A 21,003-nucleotide genomic window follows, 5' to 3' on the forward strand; every position below is an offset into this window, starting at 1 on the left:
AAACCTGTCTTCTAGGATACACAAGTTTTTAAGTAGTCCACCACTAGAATTCCCTCTTAAATTTCTCATTTTCCTTTTCAGACATACAATCTTTATACCTATTACTATGACTATTTTTTAAAATATTTGCTTTAACGTCTCTTTATTTGACTTGGTGACAAATCTTCCAGATAATGAGCAACAATCTCCTGATTGAACTCAAGAGGATCAAACAGCGTCTGTCAGAGGAAAGGAACTGTCAACAGTTTGGATCAAAATCCTACATCAGAACACTGATATCTAGATAATGAGTTTGTGAGGTATGTTGGGGGCATCTTTACAAGTTGAGAGTTTTGCATGCACAAAGAAGCTGGTGGTATTCACCTAAGCTTTTTTTTAGTACTTTTGTAATGATACAGTATTCCAGTTGTACTGTCTTGAAGCTGAGCTCAGAAATGAAAAGACAAACTCATCTAATTCTGTATAAATTCACAGTTTCAAGAGGTGAGGAACTTGCAAGAGTGTGGCTAGGCATAACTCAAATGGCACTATAAATTTGCCGATGATACAACCACTGCTGGCAGAATTTCAGATGGTTCCAAAAGGGCACACAGGAATGAGATACTCCAGTTAGCTGGGGAGGGTACCAGCAACAACCTTGCACTCAACATCAGCAAGACCAAAAGGCTGATTGTGGATTTCATTTAAGGGTAAGACAAGGGAACACGAACCAATCCTTACTGAGGGATCAGAAGTGGAGAGAGTGAGCAACTTCAAGTTTTCGAGGATCTAACCTGGATGTAACATATTGAGGCAGCTATTAAAAAAAAGGCAAGACAGCGACTATATTTCATTAGAGTTTGAGGAGATTTAAGTTGTCAACTAAAACACTCAAAATGTAGAGAGCATCCTCACTGGCTGCATCACCATCTGGTATGGGGTGGGGAGAACTACTGCATAAGATAGAAATAAGTTGCAGAAATTTGCAAAATTAGTCAGCTCTATCATGGGTACCAGCCTCCATAGTATCCAAAACATCTCCAAGTAGTGCTTTAGGAAGGCAGCATCCATCTTTAAGGATCCCCACTTGCTAGGACTTGCCCTCTTCGTACTGTTATGGTCAGGAAGGAGGGACAGAAGCCTGAAAGCATACTCTCAGCGAATCAGGAACAGCTTCTTTCCCTCTGTCATCCAATTTCTAAATGGACATTACGTCACTGCTTTTTTTTTACTTGTAATTTGGCTCTACTTATTTCAACTTAACTATTTAATAAATGTGTATGTGTGTGTGTGTGTGTGTAAAAGGCATTTCAGAAGGGCAATGTCATGATCATCGCTGGGGATTTTAACATGAAAGTGGATTGGGAAAACCAGTCAAGCACTGGACCACAAGAAAGAGAATTTGTAGAACGTCTAAGGGATGGCTTTTTAGACTAGCTTGTTGTTGAGCCCACTAGGGGATTGGCTGTGCTGGATTGGGTGTTGTGTGCAATGATCTGGAGGTGATAAGAGAGCTTAAGGTTAAGGAACTCTTCAGAACAGTGATCACAATATGATAGAGTTCAATTTGAAATTTGAGAAGGAGAAGCTAAATTCCAATGTATCGGAATTTTAGTGGATTAAAGGAAATTACAACGGCATGAAAGGGGAACTGGCCAAAGTTGACTGGAAAGGGAGACTAGCAGGAAGGACAGCAGAGCAGCAATGGCTGGAGTTTCTGCGGAAAATTAGGGAAGTGCAAGACAGATATATTCCAAAGAAGAAATTTTTGAATGGAAGGACACAACCGTGGCTGACAACTGAAGTCAGAGCCAAAGTAAAAGCAAAAGAGAGGGCATACAAGGAAGCCAAAGCTAGTGGAAAGATACAGGACTGGGAAGCTTTTTAAAACTTCCAGAAGGAAACCAAGAAGGTCATTAGGAAGGAAAAAAATGAATTATGAAAGGAAGCTGGCAACTAATACCAAAGAAGATACTAAAAGTTTTTTAAAGTATATAAAAGGTAAGAGAGTTGAGGAAGAATATAGGACCAACAGAAAGTGATGCTGGAGATATTGTAATGAGAGACGCAGAGACAGCAGAGGAACTGGATGTATATTTTGCATCAGTCTTCACAGTGGAAGACACCTGCAGTATAAGTTACAACTGAGAAGGTGCTCAGGAAGCTTAATGTTCTGAAGGTGGGCAAATCTCCTGGACCTGATGGAATGCTCCCTCAGGTTCTGAAGGAAGTAGCTGGAGAGATTGCAGAGGCATTAACAATGATCTTTCAAGAATCGATAAATTCTGCCATTGTACGGATGACTGGAAAATTGCAAAAGTTACACCGCTATTTAAGAAGGGTGGGAAGCAGCAGAAAGGAAACTATAGACCTGTTAGCCTGACAATAGTGGTTGGGAAGTTGTTCGAATCAATTGATGAGATTACGGAGTATGTGGAGGCATATGACAAGATAGGCCAAAGCCTGCGTGATTTCCTGAAAGGAAAATCCTGCCTAGCTAACATACTGCAATTTTTTGAGAAAATTACAAGCGGGGTAGTCAAAGGAGATGCAGTAGATATGGCGTACTTGGATTTCCAGAAGATTTTTGACAAGGTGCTCACATGAGGCTGCTTGCAAGATAAAGGAATTACAGGGAAGTTACTAGCATGGGTAGAGCATTGGTTGATCGGCAGAAAAGAGAGAGTGGGAATAAAGGGATTGTATCCTAGGTGGCTGCCGGTTACCAGGGGAGTTCCCCAGGGGTCGGTGTTGGAACCACTGCTTTTTATGATGTATGTCAATGATTTGGACTATGGGATTAATGGATTTGTGCTAAATTTGCTGATGATACAAAGATAAGTGGAGGAGCAGGTAGTGTTGAGGAAAAAGAGAGCCTGCAGAGAGACTTGGATAGTTTAGGGGAATGCACAAAGAAGTGGCACGATAAACAACAGGAATTCTGCAGATGCTGGAAATTCAAGCAACACACATCAAAGTTGCTGGTGAACGCAGCAGGCCAGGCAGCATCTCTAGGAAGAGGTACAGTCAACGTTTCAGGCCGAGACCCTTCGTCAGGACTAACTGAAGGAAGAGTTAGTAAGAGATTTGAAAGTGTGAGGGGGAGGGGGAGATCCAAAATGATAGGAGAAGACAGGAGGGGGAAGGATGGAGCCAAGAGCTGGGCAGGTGATTGGCAAAGGGGATATGAGAGGATCATGGGACAGGAGGTCCCAGGAGAAAGACTGGGGGGGGGGCAACCCAGAGGATGGGCAAGGGGTATAGTCAGAGGGACAGAGGGAGAAAAAGGAGAGTGAAAGAAAGAATGTGTGTATAAAAATAAATAACAGATGGGGTACGAGGGGGAGGTGGAGCCTTAGCGGAAGTTAGAGAAGTTGATGTTCATGCCATCAGGTTGGAGGCTACCCAGAAGGAATTTAAGGTGTTGTTCCTCCAACCTAAGTGTGGCTTCATCTTTACAGTAGAGGAGGCCGTGGATAGACATGTCAGAATGGGAATGGGATGTGGAATTAAAATGTGTGGCCACTGGGAGATCCTGCTTCTCCCTACGCGACTCCCTTGTCCATTCGTCCCCCCCATCCCTCCCCACTGACCTCCCTCCTGGCACTTATCCTTGTAAGCGGAACAAGTGCTACACATGCCCTTACACTTCCTCCCTTACCACTATTCAGGGCCCCAGACAGTCCTTCCAGGTGAGGCGACACTTCACCTGAGTCGGCTGGGGTGATATACTGCGTCCGGTGCTCCCGGTGTGGCCTTTTATATATTGGCGAGACCTGACGCAGACTGGGAGATCGTTTTGCTGAACACCAACGCTCTGTCCACCAGAGAAAGCAGGATCTCCCAGTGGCCACACATTTTAATTCCACATCCCATTCTGATATATCTATCCACGGCCTCCTCTACTGTAAAGATGAAGCCACACTCAGGTTGGAGGATCAACACCTTATATTCCGTCTGGGTAGCCTCCAACCTGATGGCATGAACATCAACTTCTCTAACTTCCGCTAATGCCCCACCTCCCCCTCGTACCCCATCCATTATTTATTTTTATACACACATTCTTTCTCTCACTCTCCTTTTTCTCCCTCTGACTATACCCCTTGCCCATCCTCTGGGTTCTCCCCCATTGTCTTTCTCCCCAGACCTCCTGTCCCATGATCCTCTCATATCCCCTTTGCCAATCACCTGCCCAGCTCTTGGCTCCATCCCTCCCCCTCCTGTCTTCTCCTATCATTTTGGATCTCCCCCTCCCCCTCACACTTTCAAATCTCTTATAAACTCTTCCTTCAGTTAGTGCTGACGAAGGGTGTCGGCCTGAAACGTCGACTGTACCTCTTCAATGAAATACAATGTTGGAAATTGTATGGTCATGCACTTTGGTGGAAGAAATAAAAGGGCAGACTATTATTTAGATGGGGAAAGAATTCAAACTGCAGAGATGCAAAGGGACTTGGGAGTCCTTGTGCAAGATACCCTAAAGATTAACCTCCAGGTTGAGTCAGTGGTGAAGAAGGTGAATGCAATGTTGGCATTTCATTTCTAGAGGTATAGAATATAAAAGCAGGGATGTGATTTTGAGGCTCTGTAGGGCACTTGCGAGACCACACGGAGTATTGTGTGCAGTTTTGGGCTCCTTATTTTAGAAAGGATATACCGACAACAGAGAGGGTTCAGAGAAGATTCACGAGAATGATTCCAAGAATGAAAGACTTACCGTATGAGGTATGTCTGGCAGCTCTTGGGCTGTATTCCCTGGAGTTCAAGAGAATGAGGGGTATCTCATAGAAACATTCCAAATGTTAAAAGGCCCGAACAGTTTAGATGTGGCAAAGTTATTTCCCATGGTAGGGGAGTCTAGGACAGGAGAGCACAACTTCAGGATTAAAGGACATCCATTTTGAACAGAGATGTGGAGAAATTACTTCAGTTAGAGTGTGGTAAATCTGTGGAATTTGTTGCCACAAGTAGCTGTGGAGGCCAAGTCATTGGGTGCATTTAAGGCAGAGATTAGCCAGGGCATCAAAGGGTATGGGGAGAAGGCAGGGGAGTGGGGCTGACTGGAAGAATTGAATCAGCCCATGATTGAATGGCAGAGCAGACTCGATGGGCCGAGTGGCCTACTTCTGCTCCTATATCTTATGATCTTATATATATTTACTGTTACTCCGTTTCTTTTCTCTATATTTATTTACCATGAATTTCACTGTACTGTTGCAGTAAAGTTAACAAATTTCATGACATACGCTGCTGACATTAAATTTGATTCTGATGAGACATTGCCAAAGCCTATTCTTCGGCCTTGTCTTCAATTCAACAAAACATTCTAATTGTTGTCTTCCATTTTCACAAATTTTTGAATTTTGATGTTTTAATAATAGCTCAAGCTTCATTTTAGTAAAACTATGCAACAGACCAAAATTTGTCAAATTGCTTAGGTTTTTAATTTTTTTTGCCAGTCTTTCTATTTTATTTTTCTAACTAAGTTTGAGACATATTTGAATAAACAATATTCTATATAGAAAATAAAATAGTTGCAACACTTTTCAGTTACTTATTTCAGTCCCCTGAGTAAATGGTTTGGTAACTCAAAGTAGGTTATAAATGAGTTTTCTGTGTCTCAATTGCAACACTGGAGCATGATTTGAAACTACTAAAATTATTCTGGTAATGTATTAAATTATTTGGTTAAAGAATTTAAGTGTTGGGTTTAATAGGTACTACACATTAGTTACTGCGCCAACGAAGGTCATGACGATAATTAATCCAATGACAAGAATTTAATTGCCTTTAGGTTTTCAATAATCTCTAAATCATTTTCAGAAAGTTGAGATGGTGATGGTATCATTGTGCAACTTCGCACAAGGTAACTTACAATGAATCTTGAAGAAGGGTCATCGCCCAAACCGTCAACTGTTTATAGATGCTGCCTGACCTGCTGAGCTCCTCTAGCATTTTGTGTGTGTTGCTTTGGATTTCCAGCATCTGCAGATTTTCTCAAGCTTACACTGAGAGGCTAGTACAAAGAGGATATTTTTGAAATATACCCAGATAACACATGAAAAGAGACGGGGCGGTCCTCAGTTAATGGAAAAGAAACTAAAGGAACAAAATGTGCCTTTGGTCACTAAAACTAAATACATGCTAAATAATTAGCTGCCCATTGTACTCCCCTCCTGGTATTGAACTGTTATTAAGTAATAGAATACATTGATTTTAGGGGAAATACAAAAACACAAACAAAACCTCAACTACTGTAAAAGACTACAAAAGTTTTCTGAACTACATCAACACAGAAACAATTTTTAGACCCTTTCTTTAAATGAAACTTGCAGATCTGTGTAGTGCAAAATGAATAGAGCACAAGAGTGTAAGAAAACACATCCAACTTTCTCCAAGTCCAGAAAGAGTATATACATATCTATTGACATAAGCATGTAAAACACAAACAAAAAAATCAATTACTATATTAAATTGTCCAATATACAGAATTTTGACATTTAATGCATACATGTTTATAGTCTCTGCTGTTCAGATATAGAGCCCATTGCATAATGTTTCACTTTTTCTGAACTTTCATTTCCAAAACAAGGTAATCCAGTTAAAATAAAACTTAGCTTTGCTTATACAATTTAATCTAACACTAACAAAGTTTTTTTTACATATTCCCTAAAATTACTTTTCAAGTACTTAACTTTAGTTGCAGGCTTTTTCAATGCCTTGGTAAGCAGGTTCAGTCCCAAAAGCTGTTTTATTACTTCGTAGTCAGAACAATCATTTCTCAATCTACACTGCATTACTTCGCCTGTGCATAGACAAACATTTGAACCCGTCCTTGTAACATTGTTAAAGCAGGAAGAGGGATCAAACCAATCTGTTCATACATTTAAATACTGTACTGGCATTATCCAATTCACCCAATAAATCATGGTTACTTTGTTTAATTTTGTCCACATTCATATTTTTCACCAAATCAGCACTTGTAACATATTGGATAACCATCTGCCCTTTCTTATCAAGTGTAAAGTTCAGTTAAAAATATCTGCAGACATAAGAACATTTCAAAATTTTTTAGTTGTTTTATATAAAGACAGTTTCATTAATACAAATACAAAACCGAGTGCTTGTAAATTTGAAGTTAGAACAGAAAATGCTGGAAAACCACACCAAGTCAGTGTTACAATGTTTTGGGTAGATGTGTTTTTTTGGATCTTCGAATCCTATTTTTTTTTATTTTTAGTGTAGGTTCATTATCAGTGATTGTTATTTTTTAAAAAAACACATAAATCTGAAAACTACATTCTCCACACAAGCTGTTTGGCAAATAGCTTCTTCGGTCTCAGGGGGAAAAAAATATCTGACTCATGACATCTGACACCATGAAAAACACTGCAGTTTATAAAAACAAAGCTAAACCATATTTTGTTACTAAGTGTATTATTTGGGACATAATAAAATAGTTCTGACTTATAAAATATTTTTGTAAACAAATTAATGATATATTTTCTGAGGAAGTGTTTTATTTCATTTTAATAATAAGACTTCTGTTAAAAGGGACAGAAGCTTATGGACCATAAATCAGTTGAATACTGTTGAGAAAGGCACCACTGGTTGCACTTCCTGAGAAAGGTATAGTCACAAAGTTTTGTGCAAATCCATTACACAGTTGTTGGCCCCTTAACATTTTTTTTTGCGTATGCTTTCAAAACACATTTGAACAAAAAGCAGAAAAAAAGTAAAAAAAAATCCATCAGATAATTCAATTATTTGATGATGTGCTTCCAGTGTTGTTACACATTTCTTAATATCATCTTCACAATTGGATTTTGTTCAATGAACTACCTGTTGATTCCAACATTTCCAAGGCAGAGCAGTTAGCGCATCTTCAAATTGAGAACCAGAAGCACTCTATTCAAATTGTAGGACTACAGTCAAAAAAAAAATCAGGAACTAGGGGACAGTCAGGACCACCAAGTTAATGTGGCATTAACCATTACCAACTGCATAATATCCCACCATTGTGGCTTTGAACCACATCTGGGAACTTCAAATGAGCAGTCAGTGAAGTCAGCAATCAAAATTGAACTCAAATATTATTCCATTGCACCTCAGGTCTGTTTACCAACAAATTTTGGTTGTCTAAAATTCTTATACTTTAAACAGAAATACAATGGAATTGGAAAAAAAGAAAAGCACATGGATGGCAGATTAAGTATCTTAAGTCCACAGTGCAAGAAGCACACTAAAAGGGAAGCTTGTCCTGTAGATTAAAACTTAAATGATTAATTGAAACACAAGTCATGATATTCCTTTTTAAAACAGACTGTCACCCTATTGTACTTTTCCTTATAATACACTAACAATCACTAACTTGGATAAAATAAACATGTTCCTTATTCCAACTCAGTTTCCAATTCCAAACCATCAACAGTGAATTCTAAGAATTCAGAAGCCATTTACTTATAATACCCTTAGCAATAAATTTTGGAGGAAAAAAAATTCTGTAAGAATGTGAAGTGGAAAATACAACAGTAGAAAAACCAACCAATTTCCATTCATTAACCATTGTAAAGGCAAAAGAAAACTCATCTTAAGTTATTTATAGAAAATTTGGGAAGAATTTATATTAAAAAATGTTCTGAAACAACCTAGATGTGAAACATGTTGTCATTAACTTCACATTGATAATTTTGATTGCATGAGGGCAAAAGTATCTGAAATATGTGTAATGAATTTGAAAGTTCTCAATTTTTACAGATGTAACTTTAGAAAACCCAGGAAGAAACAACTTTACAATAACTTAAAGAACCTACAAACTTTGCCGTGAGTAAAATGTTATTGCTAACAAAGCCTGTACTGGCTAAAAACCAAATCAAATTTGCACTGTAAAACCCATGTGAATTAACCAAAGTGATACGTTCTACATTGGCAAAAATTAGACTTCACATTCTTTATACAGATGTGTTCATTAGAAATCCATTCTGGTAATTCCTGTTCCATTTAATAGATAGTAGGCATGGCGCAACCAGCTCAACAGCACCAACCAATACTATTTAAACTTTTATTAAAACCAATCATTTGGCCTCACCTTGTTTCCTGATTACTTCTTTAGCACCAACAGTTCTGTACTGCGTCAACTATTCTGTCGGAGTTGAGGAATTATCTTTTTCTTCCAAGCAGCTCTTTTAACTAAAGAGTTCAAGTGTTTGGATTAACAAGAATGATCCTCAAACTATGATTCTAGAATCTACAATTTACATGTGTATCTAACAATACAAGAGTGACAAGGTTTCTACACTGTGGCCAATCTTTCAACAAATATTATTATTTTGCATGAAACATTTTTGGAATGCTGGCTTAGGCTTCTCCATTCTCCAGAAGAGGTCCTTATGTTAACCAACATATATCCTGTGAAAAATGACTGAATTAGGAAATCACAAATATTTAGTTATATCCATTCTACAAAAGCACTGTTTGATCAGCTACGCGGAGACATTCACATCCCTGAGTGAGATGGGGTTGGTCGTATCTGATGGTTTATCTTCAAGCAGTGTCATAACAGCAGCAGGGTTAGCACTGTGTGCAAAAATCTGTTGGATTGCTCTCCTCAAGTTTACATGCAGCCTGTTCTGTGTCAGGTAAAATGTCTCCATGGCAATAGCCTTCATGGTTCCAGCGCACAGATCCTCATATAAAGGACCAGTATACATTCGTGAGGTCTAGAAAAGATGTAACACAAGAAGTTAGTGGGCTCCTTTTTTATCACGTTAAATACAAAAAGACATACAATACATTTGGATACACTGGGACTAAATTTCAGTTTTTAGTACTAGCAGTTCACAGTATTAACGGAAAGCATTAAGTAAGTTTTTTTGTTGTCTAGCACTTAATAATTAGTTAACTGCTGCTTAAAAAAAAACAAAAAGATTGTTTGGTAGCTCCTGAGGATCTTAAAGGGAGAGAGGAAAGTGGACGTACAGAGCAGATTGTGAAGAAAATTTTACAGCAATCTATAATCTCGTTAAACTCAGTGTGTGGGCTGCCTACTTTGACTGGTTTGGAGCAGTCAGAGTTGAACAACATAAATATACAAGGCTAGGGGACAGAAACCATAGAACAACATTGAACAACATATAGCCCTGGACTACAGCCAGTAAGGTGACTTGGGTAGGTCAGGTGACCTTGAGCCAATGGGATGGAGATCCATCAGTGCCTTTTAGTTGAGACATTAAAGGTTACTTCTCGGTAAATACAGATTCTCCCTGTGCCTCACTGATCATTATTACAAGTGTTATGGATCCCTACAGTACACCCTACAACATACTGCAATTCAGGTCTAGGCTTGGTCACCACAAAGTCCTCACTGAATTCCACTTAGTTCAAATATTCTATCTCAAAAGTTCCAAAACTTGAGAACAAATTACTTTGCAGCCTTCTATATTGATGTACATTATAGTCATTGATCTAAATGTAGTTCAACAGTATTCGAGAACAAAATCTTAAGTAATTTTAATAATTGGCTAATTATTGTATTAGATTAATCCAAATCGATCGGAAGCTTCAGAAATGATGTCACTTACATGGTTTTCCAAAAATCGTCGTACTTTGTAAAAATCGGGTAAATAGTTATTTCTGACCACAATCTGTAACCACCGAATTCTTACTTCAGCATTCATTGAGTCGAGCAGTGCAGAGTAACTCTTTGATAGCTTCATCATGACTTCTGACAATGCATAAAAGAGAAAATCTAGGCATTAATCAGCATGATTATCAGGCATTTCATTTTATATCACTAAGCAATATAAGTGGAATAGGCAGACCTTAAGAAAGCAATTCTCAACTGGGCTTGGCCATTGTAAGTCTCCAGCTGTAAAGAAACAACTTTTAATGACTACAGGGGGAATACTAGATTTGCAGAGGGATGGGAACCAGAGTGCCAGGGCAGATTGCGCAGCAGGGGTGAAAATAAATGATGTTCAAAGTTCATGCAAAGTCACAAATAGAAGGGTTGTGTGTGGTGGTAATAATCTTCTGAGGTGTGTCTGTTTCAATGCAAGGAGTATTGTGGGGAAGGCTGATGAGCTGAGGGTGTGGATTGACACATGGAATTACAGCATTATAGCCATTAGTGAAACTTGGCTACAGGAGGGGCAGGACTGGCAGCTTAATGTTCCAGGGTTCCGATGTTTCAGACATGATAGAGGCAGAGGAATGAAGGGTGGGGGGGCGGTGGCATTGCTAGTCAGGGAAAATGTTACAGCAGTGCTCAGGCAGGACAGATTAGTGGGCTTGTCTACCGAGGCCATATGGGTGGAGCTGAGAAACAGGAAAGTTATGACCACATTAATGGGCTTGTATTATAGACCACCCAACAGTCAGCGAGAATTGGAGGAGCAAATCTGCGGGGAGATAGCAGACAACTGCAGGAAACATGAAGTTGTGATAGTAGGGGATTTTAATTTTCCACATTGGGACTCCCATACTGTTAAAGATCTAGATGGGTTAGAGTTTGTAAAATGTGTTCAGGAAAGTTTTCTAAATCAATATATAGAGGTACCTACTAGAGAGGATGCAATATTAGATCTCCTATTAGGAAACGAGTTAAGACAGGTGACAGAAGTGTGTATAGGGGAACACTTTGGTTCCAGTGATCATAACACCATTAGTTTCAACTTGATCATGAATAAAGATAGATCTGGTCCTCCGGTTGAGGTTCTAAACTGGAAAAAGGCCAAATTTGAAGAAACGAGAAAGGATCTAAAAAGCAACACACATCAAAGTTGCTGGTGAACGCAGCAGGCCAGGCAGCATCTATAGGAAGAGGCGCAGTCGACGTTTCAGGCCGAGACCCTTCGTCAGGACTAACTGAAGGAAGAGTGAGTAAGGGATTTGAAAGCTGGAGGGGGAGGGGGAGATGCAAAATGATAGGAGAAGACAGGAGGGGGAGGGATAGAGCCGAGAGCTGGACAGGTGATAGGCAAAAGGGGATACGAGAGGATCATGGGACAGGAGGTCCGGGAAGAAAGACGGGGGGGGGGGTGACCCAGAGGATGGGCAAGAGGTATATTCAGAGGGACAGAGGGAGAAAAAGGAGAGTGAGAGAAAGAATGTGTGCATAAAAATGAGTAACAGCTGGGGTACGAGGGGGAGGTGGGGCCTAGCGGAAGTTAGAGAAGTCAATGTTCATGCCATCAGGTTGGAGGCTACCCAGACGGAATATAACGTGTTGTTCCTCCAACCTGAGTGTGGCTTCATCTTTACAGTCGAGGAGGCCGTGGATAGACATGTCAGAATGGGAATGGGATGTGGAATTAAAATGTGTGGCCACTGGGAGATCCTGCTTTCTCTGGCGGACAGAGTGTAGATGTTCAGCAAAGCGGTCTCCCAGTCTGCGTCGGGTCTCACCAATATATAAAAGGCCACATCGGGAGCACCGGACGCAGTATATCACCCCAGTCGACTCACAGGTGAAGTGATGCCTCACCTGGAAGGACTCTTTGGGGCCCTGAATGGTGGTAAGGGAGGAAGTGTAAGGGCATGTGTAGCACTTGTTCCGCTTACACGGATAAGTGCCAGGAGGGAGATCAGTGGGGAGGGATGGGGGGGACGAATGGACAAGGGAGTTGTGTAGGGAGCGATCCCTGCGGAATGCAGAGAGAGAGGGGGAGGGAAAGATGTGCTTAGTGGTGGGATCCCGTTGGAGGTGGCGGAAGTTACGGAGAATAATATGTTGGACCCGGAGGCTGGTGGGGTGGTAGGTGAGGACCAGGGGAACCCTATTCCTAGTGGGGTGGTGGGAGGATGGAGTGAGAGCAGATGTACGTGAAATGGGGGAGATGCGTTTAAGAGCAGAGTTGATAGTGGAGGAAGGGAAGCCCCTTTCTTTAAAAAATGAAGACATCTCCCTCGTCCTAGAATGAAAAGCCTCATCCTGAGAGCAGATGCGGCGGAGACGGAGGAATTGCGAGAAGGGGATGGCGTTTTTGCAAGAGACAGGGTGAGAAGAGGAATAGTCCAGATAGCTGTGAGAGTCAGTAGGCTTATAGTAGACATCAGTGGATAAGCTGTCTCCAGAGACAGAGACAGAAAGATCTAGAAAGGGGAGGGAGGTGTCGGAAATGGACCAAGTAAACTTGAGGGCAGGGTGAAAGTTGGAGGCAAAGTTAATAAAGTCAACGAGTTCTGCATGCGTGCAGGAAGCAGCGCCAATGCAGTCGTCGATGTAGCGAAGGAAAAGTGGGGGACAGATACCAGAATAGGCACGGAACATAGATTGTTCCACAAACCCAACAAAAAGGCAGGCATAGCTAGGACCCATACGGGTGCCCATAGCTACACCTTTAGTTTGGAGGGAATGGGAGGAGCAAAAGGAGAAATTATTAAGAGTAAGGACTAATTCCGCTAGACGGAGCAGAGTGGTGGTAGAGGGGAACTGATTAGGTCTGGAATCCAAAAAGAAGCGTAGAGCTTTGAGACCTTCCTGATGGGGGATGGAAGTATATAAGGACTGGACATCCATGGTGAAAATAAAGCGGTGGGGGCCAGGGAACTTAAAATCATCGAAAAGTTTAAGAGCGTGAGAAGTGTCACGAACATAGGTCGGAAGGGATTGAACAAGGGGTGATAAAACAGTGTCGAGGTATGCAGAAACGAGTTCGGTGGGGCAGGAGCAAGCTGAGACAATAGGTCGGCCAGGACAGGCAGGTTTGTGGATCTTGGGTAGGAGGTAGAAACGGGAAGTGCGGGGTGTGGGAACTATAAGGTTGGTAGCAGTGGATCTAAAAAGCATGGATTGGGACAGGTTATCCTCTGGTAAGGATGTGATTGGTAAGTGGGAGGCCTTCAAAGGAGAAATTTTGAGAGTGCAGAGTTTGTATGTTCCTGTCAGGATTAAAGGCAAAGTGAATAAGAATAAGGAACCTTGGTTCTCAAGGGATATTGGAACTCTGATAAAGAACAAGAGAGAGATGTATGACATGTATAGGAAACAGGGAGCAATTAAGGTGCTTGAGGAGTATAAAAAGTGCAAAAAAATACTTAAGGAAGAAATCAGGAGGGCTAAAAGAACACATGAGGCTGCTTTGGCAGTCAAGGTGAAGAATAATCCAAAGAGCTTCTACGGGTATATTAAGAGCAAAAGGATAGTAAGTGATAAAATTGGTCCTCTTGAAGATCAGAGTGGTCAGCTACGTATGGAACCAAAAGAAATGGGGGAGATCTTAAATGGGTTTTTTGCGTCTGTATTTACTAAGGAAACTGGCATGGAGTCCATAGAAAGTCAATGGAAATAAGGCAAACAAGTAGTGAGGTCATGGAACCTATACAGATTGAAGAGGAGGAGGTGCTTGCTATCTTGAAGCAAATCAGAGTAGATAAATCCCCAGGACCTGACAGGGTATTCCCTCTGACCTTGAAGGAGTCTAGTCTTGAAATTGCAGGGGCCCTGGCAGATATATTTAAAATGTCGGTATCAACGGGTGAGGTGCTGGAGGATTGGAGGATAGCTCATGTTGTTCCGTTGTTTAAAAAAGGCTCTAAAAGTAATCCAGGAAGTTATGGGCGGGTAAGTTTGACATCGGTAGCAGGTAAATTATTGGAAGGAGTACTAAGAGATAGGATCTACAAGTATTTGGATAGACAGGGACTTATTAGGGCAAGTCAACATGGTTTTGTGCGTGGTAGGTCATGTTTAACAAATCTATTGGAGTTTTTCGAGGAGGTTATCAGGAAAGTGGATGAAGGGAAGGCAGTGGATGTTGCCTACATGGACTTCAGTAAGGCCTTTGACAAGGTCCCGCATGAAAGGTTAGTTAGGAAGATTCAGTCGCTAGGTATACATGGTGAGGTAGTAATTGGATTAGACATTGGCTCAATAGAAGAAGCCAGAGGGTGGTAGTGGAGGATTGCTTCTCTGAGTGGAGGCCTGTGACTAGTGGTGTGCCACAGGGATCAGTGCTGGGTCCATTGTTATTTGTCATCTATATCAATGATCTAGATGATAATGTGGTAAGTTGGATCAGCAAATTTGCTGATGATACAAAGATTGGAGATGTAGTGGACAGTGAGGAAGGTTTTCAAAGCTTGCAGAGGGATTTGGACCAGCTGGAAAAATGGGCTGAAAAATGGCAGATGGAGTTTAATATAGACAAGTGTGAGGTATTGCACTTTGGAAGGACAAACCAAGGTAGAACATGCAAGGTAAATAGTAGGGCACTGAGGAGTGCAGTAGAACAGAGGGATCTCGGAATACAGATACAAAATTCCCTAAAAGTGGTGTCACAGGTAGATAGGGTCGTAAAGAGAGCTTTTGGTACATTGGTCTTTATAAATCAAAGTATTGAGTATAAGAGTTGGAATGTTATGGTGAGGTTGTATAAGGCATTGGTGAGGCTGAATTTGGAGTATTATGTACAGTTTTGGTCCCAAATTACAGGAAGAATATTAATAAGGTTGAAAGAGTGCAGAGAAGGTTTCCAAGGATGTTGCTGGGACTTGAGAAACTGAGTTACAGAGAAAGGTTGAACAGGTGAGGACTTTATTCCCTGGAGTGTAGAAGAATGAGGGGAGATTTGATAGAGGTATATAAAATTATGATGGGTATAGATCAAATGAATGCAAGCAGGCTTTTTCCACTGAGGCTAGGGGAGAAAAAAAACCAGAGGACATGGGTTAAAGGTGAAGGGGGGAAAGTTTAAAGGGAACATTGGGGGGGGGGCTTCTTCACACAGAGAGTGGTGGGAGTGTGGAATGAGCTGCCAGATGAAGTGGTAAATGCGGACTCACTTTTAACATAACAAAAACTTGGACAGGTACATGGATGAGAGGTGTATGGAAGGATATGGTCCAGGTGCAGGTCAGTGGGAGTAGGGAGAAAAATGGTTCGGCACAGCCAAGAAGGGCCAAAAGGCCTGTTTCTGTGCTGTAATGTTCTATAGTTCTATGGTAATGACTGACTGCAACCAATACCAGTTTAAGTTCAGGACTGGTTGACTCTGAATCAAATTCTTGGCCAAAACTTCAGCATAATTGTAAAGTCAAAGTAAGGGATGTTTTACAAGTAATTCAAACAAAAATGTATGATTTTAAATTTTTGCCATGCTAAAATTCAGAGTCAATTTGCTGCTCAATATCCACACATTGGTGAGAACAGTATCAGCATTATCCAGCTCTCCAAAACACACTGCAGCAATGAATCAGTATGAATATTTGTGAACAGTTATAAACTTGCCAGTTACAAATCCTGCCAGTTAGCCAATCTTTTATCTAGGCTGGCATCTTTCCTATAATACCATGGGCTCTTATCTTGATAAACAGCCTCACATGCTGCACCTTGTCAAAGGTTTCTGAAAGTCCAACTAAACAACATCCACTGACTCTGTCCTGCTTGTTATTTCCTCAAAGAATTCCAACAAATTTGTCAGGCAAGATTTCCTCTTAAGGAAACTATACTGACTTTGACCTATTTTGTCGTTTGCCTCTAAATACCCCGAAACCTCATCCTTAAAAGTAACCTCCAACATCTTTCCAATCACTGAAGTTAGGTTAACTGGCCTATAATTTCCTTTCTTCTGCCTCCCTCCCTTCTGAAACAGTGGAGTGATATTTCCAGCGGTTAACAGCAAGGGATAAAATCGAATCTTAATCCATTATATTGAAGCTTCAAGCTTCAGATTAAGCCTTTTCACTGAGATAGCCTATTAAATTGTTAATGCTAATACATGCTATAATTACTGAGCTGGATCTCACAACACAATGGATCAATTTGTTTAGCTCTGTTTCCTATCAACATGTAAATGACAGGGCTTCCTAAATGCACCGAATAAAACTGTGCTCACGAGCAAAATTTATTTCATTTTCTCTCCTCTACCCCATCTGCTGAATGCTCTGAACTTGAACCAGGAATTTCCTTATTATTTCAACTATGACAGATTTGTTTTGCACTAAAGCCAGCAACATACATGTCAAAACAAACAAAACGTACAATATATAACAATAATAATGAGTTATTCTGCTTATTATCATACCATGAGGCAATGGAGATCTGTCCAGGAGTTTGTCCAACAAATGGACTATTTGGAATGTTTTCCATTTGGATATATCAATGTCTGTAATATGGTTTCCATCAAGAGTTTCTGAACTCCAGAGTTGGTACAGAGTTTCCACCGGTTTTATCAAACTGGATCCCTGAGACAAGTCTGGTTCCAACAGCGGTGGCCCAGAAGCATTCAGCCAGCGCTCAAACTCTAGTCCTAAAAACAAGGGAGAAAATACACTCTAGTTAAAACTAATATTTGATCATTTAACTTTTCAGTTGAAATCCATGCAATAATTTCTATCTTGATAAAATAGTCAACAGTAATAAGTGTAGAACTTACAGTATTTCAGTAATTTATTGATTTTTTAAAATAGCAAAATATTATGAAAATAAGCAACACTGACCATTGCCAGTGGCAGTTCATACTATTTAGTTGCAGAAATTGGTTAGGTAATAATTCTGCTTCAGCAGCAAAGTCTGATCTAGAATTAAAATAGCATTTCTCTTCTACTGTACAAACTAATCTCAGGTAAGTTACTTTCAATAAATTATGAACAATTAAAAAACTCAGCTGATGTTATTTAAGTTTTTTTTAAACTTCAGTAACATTTTTGTACAGAGCTTAAATATATATTAATGATAGCCCTAATTGGGAGAGCAGCTTGTCTATCTATTTATGGTAAAACCTCATGCATTAATAGCATGTATGTGCAAATCACTGATTCCTTGTTGGGAGTTCAAATTCAAGTGCCTGACCTTTTTGAAAATTGTTCTCTGCTGATATGAGTACGAACCCCTTAGTCTGACAACAGTACATAGGGCTCAGAAAAGGAAAACTGAATTCTGAAGTGCAAGGTACAAAAAGATTTAAAGCATCGGTTGAAACTTGCAGCTTTATCTGCTGCATGTGACTCTCAAGAGTAGATAAGAACTGTAGATTTTCAGTAACCAAGTAGGAGGGAGCAGAGCTTGCTCCTTAGCAGTGCAATGGCTTGCCTAACTTGCCTAAGGGTAGGTTCCAATGTCTCAGTGAAAGGTCTTCCCAGCTAATATCACAAACCATCATGCATGCATGGCATACTCCAGCTGGGATTCTTTCACAAACATGACACTGCCAGTAGTCCTGAAAGCAAGAACCATATTGAATTTCACAATCTGATATTGTGCACTAACCCATAAGAAAGACTTAACAAAATATACTGTATAGCAATGTTTAAGTTATGTCACTGTTTGTCTTCTACAAAAAAAAACTGGAAAACACAAACTGTACACTCGATGTTATGCTATGTTGGTGATGGCACTGAGCAACGACACATAAACGGGGGCAGAGTCCACAACTTACTGGATGAGCAACTTTTCTACACTGTATAATGCTGTTGTTTGTCCAAGTTACAGGGAATAAAACAGCTTGCTTTCATGAAAATGCATCGGAAACCTGCTTTACAGGTTGATTATGGTTGCTGATGTCTGAGAAGATTGGAAAGCATGAGATTCAGTAAGGTTATTGATCTTGAAACTAATGACAGTGCCATACAATAATAGCGTCCTGCTTGAAGCATGCTGTGCATCCATTATATACTCCTTTAAATCTCACCATCTTTGGGCATTGCTCATCTAATCATGAAGGGATTGAATAACTATTGTGCTCTGAGCCTGTTAGCAGGCATTTGAAGATCACCCCTGATGCAACTCAACTGCCTGGTGTCCTTCTATTCAGCTGAATAGGTGGATCAAGAGAATTCATTTGGGAGAACCTAGTGAGCCATGTAAGAACTGTTGATAAATAAAGAACACAGCTACACAAAAGGCCCTGAAAACGTCTAACTGTTAATTAAGTATTATTATCACCAAGAGATCAAAGCACAGGTCAATGCTAATGTGAGGCACATTGGCTTGTGTATCACTAAACACAAGTGATCCTGCAGAAGCTGGAAATCCAGAGTAACACATACAAAGTGCTGGAGGAACACAGCAGGTCAGGCAGCATCTGTGGAAATGAATAAACTGTCTACGTTTCGAGACGAGACTCTACATCAGGACTGGAAGGAAAGGGGGAAGTAGCCAGGATAAGAAGGTGGGGGTAGGGAGGAAGTACAAGCTGGAAGGTGACAGTGGAAACCAGGTTGGTTGTGGGGGGGGGGGGGGAGTGGTGAGATGCAGTAAGAAGCTGGGAGATGATAGGTGGAAAGAGTAAAGGGCTGGAAAAGAAGGAATCTGATGAGAGGATCACGGGAGGTTTCTCTCATGTTCCACTCTCCTCTCCAATGTTACATGGTGGGTTCTGCGCAATCAAATGCAATCAAATTTTGTTCACAGTTACTCATAATAGACTAAAGGATACTTAGAAAATTCTTTTCAGACATCTCACCAACCTTCCTTGTTGTCTACACATTTCTCCCTCAGCTCAGGAAAAAAGCCCAAGAAAAACTCCAGTAAATCACCTGCAACCACGCTTGTAAACTTGAACTTCTCCACGTAAGCCTAAGAAAGAAGTCATTAACATTAGCAAACTGGATTTTAAGTTAATTATTTGTACTTCATAGTAACTAATTATGTTTTAGGATCCATTAGTGTGATTGCGAACATACCACATTCCCCATTAAACCAAGGCTCTAAACCGCAGGACGAACTTCATGAATTTAGTTCTGAGTTGTTTCAAGAGGGACAAAATGATAGAAAATATTTACTTTCAATAAATTAATTTATAAAAATCAGAAATTGTATTCATTTCTGGGAAAGAACAGTGGGTTTCAGCTTGAATTACTTTTTTTTAAAAACAGGAATAGTCATAGAGAACCCTTTGGCCCATCTAGTCCATGCCAAAAACCACTGAGTGGTCTCCTCTCAACACCAAGAACATAGCCCTCCATACTCCTAAGTTCCCCCTCATGTTCCCCTTAAACTTTTCACCTTTCACTCCTAACCCATGGCCTCTGGTTGTAGATCCACCCTACCTCAGTGGAAAAAGCCTGCTTGTATTTACCCAATCTATACCCTTCAAAATTTGTACATCTCTATCAAATCTCCTCTCAGTCTTCCACGTTCTAAAGAATACAGTCTTAATCTATTCAATCTATCATTAATATAGGTCCTCCAGACCTGGCAACATACTAGTAGATTTACTCTGCACTCTTTCAACCTTGTTTACATCTTTCCTGTAGATAGGTGACTAAAACTGCACACAATACTCCAAATTAGGGCTCACCAATGTCTTATACAACATCAACATCCCATCTTCTGTACTCAATACGTTGATTTATGAATGCCAATATGCCAAATATTCTTTGTGACCCTATCTACCTGTGATGCCACTTTCAATGAATTATGGACCTGTATTCCCAGATCCCTTTGTTCTACAACACTCCTCAGTGCCCTACTGTTCACTGTGTAAGATCTACCCTGGTTGGTCCTACTAAAGTGCAAAACCTTGCACTTGTCTGCATTAAATTCCATCTGCCATTTTCAGCCCATTTTTCCAGTTGATGCAGATCCTTCTGCAACCCATGATAGCCTTCCTTACAGTCCACTACACCCCCAATCTTGGAGTCATCTGCAAATCTGCTGATCTGACCACATTATCATTCAGATCATTGATTTAGATGACAAAACAACAAAGGACCCAGCACCGATCCCTGAGGCACACCACTAGTCCCAGGCCTCTATCACCACTCTCTGGCTTTTCCCACAAAGCCAATGTCTAATCCAATGTACTGCCTCATCCTGAATGAACAATCTTGACCAGCCTCCCACACAAGGCCTTGTCAAATGACTTACTAAAAATCCATGTAGTCAACATCCACTGCTTTGCCTTTATCCACTTTACTGGTAACTTCCTCAAAAAGCTCTTATGTTTGGTTAGACGTGACATGCCATGCACAAAGCCATGTTGACTATCCATAAACTTATATATCCAGTCCCTTGGAATACCTTCCAATAACTTTCCCACAACTGATGTCAGACTCACTGGCTTAACGTTTCCTGGTTTCTGT

The 21,003-nt window shown here is 40.6% G+C and overlaps 1 protein-coding gene across 2 annotated transcripts in view; it reads right to left on the reverse strand.

The window, feature by feature from the left end:
- Window positions 1-6,367: 6,367 nt before the first annotated feature.
- Window positions 6,368-21,003, reverse strand: part of rnpepl1 (arginyl aminopeptidase like 1) — a 75,171-nt gene continuing 60,535 nt past the window's right edge. Inside the window, exons 8-11 of one of the 2 annotated variants that reach the window (XM_063045638.1) lie at window positions 19,456-19,495; window positions 17,004-17,228; window positions 10,560-10,702; window positions 6,368-9,698 (exon numbers count right to left, since the gene is read on the reverse strand). In XM_063045638.1, coding sequence (XP_062901708.1) covers window positions 9,462-9,698; window positions 10,560-10,702; window positions 17,004-17,228; window positions 19,456-19,495 — 645 coding nt within the window. In that variant the 3' untranslated portion in view covers window positions 6,368-9,461. Of the gene's footprint in view, window positions 9,699-10,559; window positions 10,703-17,003; window positions 17,229-19,386; window positions 19,496-21,003 lie in introns of both variants that reach the window. The other variant, XM_063045637.1, reaches the window with a different exon arrangement.

The sequence above is a fragment of the Mobula hypostoma genome, chromosome 4 (assembly GCF_963921235.1).
Source record: "Mobula hypostoma chromosome 4, sMobHyp1.1, whole genome shotgun sequence".
Classification (NCBI taxonomy): Eukaryota; Metazoa; Chordata; class Chondrichthyes; order Myliobatiformes; family Myliobatidae; genus Mobula; species Mobula hypostoma.